At 29.3% G+C, this 4,558-nt stretch overlaps 1 protein-coding gene across 1 annotated transcript; it reads left to right on the top strand.

The window, feature by feature from the left end:
- The first annotated feature begins 899 nt into the window (after positions 1–899).
- LOC102606009 (BAG family molecular chaperone regulator 3-like) lies at positions 900–3,684 on the top strand. Its single transcript, XM_006358804.2, has 4 exons — positions 900–1,445; positions 2,031–2,287; positions 2,391–2,537; positions 3,157–3,684. The coding sequence occupies exons 1-4, from the start codon at positions 1,226–1,228 to the stop codon at positions 3,382–3,384; spliced, it is 852 nt and encodes a 283-aa protein (XP_006358866.1). The 5' UTR covers positions 900–1,225; the 3' UTR covers positions 3,385–3,684.
- Positions 3,685–4,558: the final 874 nt, after the last annotated feature.

The raw sequence follows: 4,558 nt of genomic DNA, 5'->3' as shown, positions 1-4,558 counted from the left end.
TATAATTATTGCCTACAAAATATGGCAAAAATAGTATTCCAATTAATTTTAGGTGTATATGAATGGACAAGAAATTACGTGGATAACGAAAATTTGAACAAGCAAAGTAACAATCAACTATTAAAAGCCAAAGCTATTCTTTTCAAGTCTCTTTCCCAAAAAATAAAATAAAAGAAGAAGACAACAGTTGGCATTTTGACCCCAATTATTATAATTAAATTAACATATTAATATATGGACACTAAGATATCAATCTTTTTAAATTATATATATATATATATATATAAATATTTAAAAATCAAATTCACCTTCCTATTTTTTGCCCAATAGAAAATAAAGTTAAGCACCACCAAACCCATAATTCTTTTGAAAAAATTAAAAGGGTCTTCCAACTGTTATTTAGGTTAATAGTATTTTTGATCCTTCAATTATTAAACTTTTATTTTTATAATATCTGACTAAGCATATGTGATATATTTTTTATCCCTTTACTTGCGAATCTTATAAATTTATCAGAATTATTAATTATTAACTATTTTATTATCAATGTGTTATATTAAATTCGTATTACTATTCAAATTTTTTTTAATAATCAATACATAACATATTGTTACACATATGGCAAAATATCTATTTTAATTAGTAATTGAAAGTTAAATGTATTTACTTACATAACATAAGAACTAAAATCAGAATTTACAAATAATCAAGGTACCAAAAATGACATTATCTCTTCTTTATTTTTTATTTTTTTAAATTTAATAATGGATTCTTTTTTATTTTATTTTATATCCTAACATCCATATATTCCCTTCTCCTCACCCACCCAAATAGCCATTCATTCTTGTTACTATCCCTTTTTATCACCTCCACATTTTAATAAGTTTCTATAAAACCATTATAATTATAATATTGTTTCTAAAAAGTCCTTGAAGTTTCTTTTTCTCCCTTTTAGTCTCAACAAACACAAAGATAAAAAGCCTACTAAAGTCATTAGCAATTTAAAACCAAATTTGGTGTTTCTTGATTAGTTACAAAGAATTTTAACATAACAATATTGTTGTTGTTGTGTTTCTGACATTGTGGGTCAGAATCTTTTGTGGTTTTTTCTTTTCTTCATTCATGGGGTTGTTCTTAGCTTAGCAGACAAGCACCTAAAGGAACAATTTTTTTATTTTTTTTCAACTTTTGACATATCTTGATAAATTGGCTTGAATTTTTCATTATGAGCAAAGAATTGTTGAGAATGAAAACTAAAAAGCCAAATGGGAATGGACTTTCATCTTCAGGATGGGAAATGAGGCCAGGAGGAATGTTAGTACAAAAGAGAAGTTCTGATCATAATTCAAATCAAAGTTCAAATATTGTTGTTCCAATTATTAGACTCAAAGTCAAATATGGTTCATCTTATCATGAAGTCAAAATTAGCTCACAAGCAACTTTTGGTAATTTTGTAATTCAATGCTTTTTTGTTATGCAATTGTTATATTCATATCTCAAATGATCACTCAGTTCAGAAAATCATTTTCTTTGTTGAAAAAATTTAGTTGAGTGATTATATGAGAAATCAATAGTGTCGTAAAATGAGGAATCTTGACATGAATTTGCACATTCATATACCTTGATATGCAATTTTTCAATTCAGATCTCAAAAGGGTTGTCATAAAATGAGAAATCTTGAAATGAAATTGCATATTCATACTTTTTTTTTCTTTCATTTTTTCATTCATCTCTCAAAAGGATGTTCATAAAATGAGGAATCTTGAAATGAAATTGCACATTCATACTTTGATATGCATGTTTTTTCATTCATTTTTCAAAAGGGTAGTCATAAAATGAGAAATCTTGAAATAAAATTGCATAATTCATTTTTTATTTTTTTTTTTGCATTTTTTTTCATCTCTCAAAAGGGTGTTCATAAAATGAGGAATCTTGAAATGAAATTGCACATTCATACTTTGATATGAGTTTTATTTTCCATTCATCTCTCAAAAGGGTGTTCATAAAATGAGGAATCTTGAATTTTACAGGGGAGTTGAAGAAAATGCTGGCAGGGCCAACTGGATTACATACTGAAGATCAGAAAATATTTTACAAGGAAAAAGAAAAAGATTCAAGAAATTTTCTTGATGTTTCTGGTATAAAAGATGGATCAAAACTTGTACTAATTGAAGATGAAATAAGCAAAGAAAAAAGGTATCTTGAATCAAGAAGAAATGCAAAAATGGAAAATGCATCAAAAGATATCACATCAATTAGACTTGAAATTGATAAACTAGCTAAACAGGTAACAAGAACTATATTTCCTAAATTACAAAAAAAAAAAGGTTTTTTATTTTTATTTTTTATGTCAAGGTATTGATTATTGTTTTTTATGTTTTATGGTGTAGGTTGCAAATGTTGAAATGGACATTTATGGTGGGAAAAAAGTAACAGAGACTTTGTTATTGAGTTTGATTGAATTGTTAATGACACAATTGATTAAGTTGGATGGAATTACTGCTGATGGTGATCTCAAATTACAGAGAAGAATGCAGGTATACATCAATTCAACTCAATTTCAACATAGTTTGTGTCTTTATAAAATTTTCTATGTTGGATGGAGTTTCCCAAATATAAGTATTTTTGAGATTTTGGAGTCGTTTGGTGTGAGGTATAAGGTATAATAATCACAGGGATAGAATGCAGACGTTATGTTTGATTGGAGGTATTAGGCACTAGTCCTGGGATAATTTATCCAACCATTTATATTTTATACCTTAGTGATGAGATAAATTATCTCATGTACACGGTGGAATAACTTATCCCGAGATTAACAACTTGCTCCCAACCAAACAACTCCTTATCGTGTAGTTTACTAAGAAGTGTCTTTAGTTTAGCTATGTAAATTGGCTAGTTGTTGTTAGTTCTTCCTTGATCTTTCTCTATAACAACAACACCTCAATTGCAAACAATTTGTAGTCAGCTATACGTAGTGGCGGAGCCACCCTTCTCCATGGGGTGACACTACGCTATATAGATACTTCTTTATATTTTGACCTTTCAAAGTGAAATTCATGACTCAACTGTTGACTATATGAATTCTTATTGTTCATATTACTTCATTTAAGTTTTACCTTGGGAAATCACTAATTATATTTTGTTGATAAATTGTAGGTGAAAAGGGTGCAAAAATACATAGAGACTCTAGACATGTTGAAAATAAGAAATTCAGCACTTGGAAATGACAATGCCAAAGTGTCAATGAACCACAAAAACAGAATATTCACAGGACAAATGCCAAAATCAATTTATTATCAACAAGAACAAAGGAAGATGGGAAATTTTGCTGATGAGAGAAGCCCAGGGCCAGTCGTGGTGACAACAAAATGGGAAACTTTCTAAGAATTAATAAATAAATTATAAAAAAAAGCCTAAGGAATATTAGTGTGTGCTTTGAAAAATATATATTTTCAGTGGCTTTGGTGGGAAGGGTATAAAGTTAGAGGGTACAGAAATAAATTTTGGTTTGTGGATTCATTTGCCTTCATTTCTTCTATTTAGATTTTTGACCCCAATTGTTCTTGGGGTTGAAAAAATAATGTGGTGATATGTTATGTGGCCTTTGAATTCTAAGTTGTATAAATGTGTATATATATAATGCCAGCATCTGGTAAATTAGAAAAGATTATGGTTTTACTTGAATGGAATCTTATATAATAACAGGTGTTTTATTAATTAAGAGATTTTATCATTAGTATAAGTCGATCCCTCAAATATATAGGTAGACATTAGTTAGCGTGTCATGGTAATTTTATGAGGTAGTGAATATATACATTTTTCTTCTAAAATGTCTTAGTTCGTATGCCATTAAAGTGGAGCATGCTAGTTAGGTGGAGTCTCTCATTAGTTTTTTATATGTTCTCTAAGTGGTATATATGTGCATATGATATACAATCATATAGGCTTAATTTGTGAGTTTTCTGCTCATCGTGAATATAAAGGGGGGGGGGGGGGGGGGGGGGGGGGGGGGGGGTGTTGGGGGGGGGGGGGGGGGGGGGGGGGGGGGGGTCTAACTGTTGCAATTATTGACTATTTCCTGTTTCTTTCATGCCTTTCCTTTCTTTTTGTCTTGCAAATTCAATGTGATTTGGGACCATTTTGCCAAACAAACTACTTTGCTTTTTGATGTATGTGGAAAACTTTTTTGAATTAGATTCCATTTAATGAAGATATGATTATAAGTTAGTTAGGAAGCATAAAGATCTAAAATGTTGGTTGTGAGGTTGCAAAAGGTAATTAATTAAAATTAACATTGGGCCGAAAGAATAAACCTTTTGGTAATATTTAATAATGGCCAAACACATATATAACCCCTCTAACTTGTCCACATTTTTCATTTTAACACTTTATCTTAGCCTTGTTCCATTTTAACCCTTAGACTCCATTTTTTATGTACCATTTTAACACGAAATACTATTTTTATAATTTCTTTATTTTTATATATATTCTTCAATTGCAACTTCTTATTTTAAATCGACATGTGTCAGTTAATTTTAGTTAAAAAATTAAAAATTAA

Source organism: Solanum tuberosum, unplaced genomic scaffold (genome assembly GCF_000226075.1).
Source record: "Solanum tuberosum cultivar DM 1-3 516 R44 unplaced genomic scaffold, SolTub_3.0 scf00281, whole genome shotgun sequence".
Lineage (NCBI taxonomy): Eukaryota > Viridiplantae > Streptophyta > Magnoliopsida > Solanales > Solanaceae > Solanum > Solanum tuberosum.
This window is presented reverse-complemented; position numbering and strand designations above follow the sequence as displayed.

Excerpts from the sequence above, each read along its gene's own strand:
- LOC102606009 (XM_006358804.2), top strand. The coding sequence starts at position 1,226 with ATGAGCAAAGAATTGTTGAGAATGAAAACTAAAAAGCCAAATGGGAAT. Across the intron at positions 1,446-2,030 it reads TAGCTCACAAGCAACTTTTG|GGGAGTTGAAGAAAATGCTG; the intron begins GTAATTTTGTAA and ends TGAATTTTACAG. Across the intron at positions 2,288-2,390 it reads TTGATAAACTAGCTAAACAG|GTTGCAAATGTTGAAATGGA; the intron begins GTAACAAGAACT and ends TTTATGGTGTAG.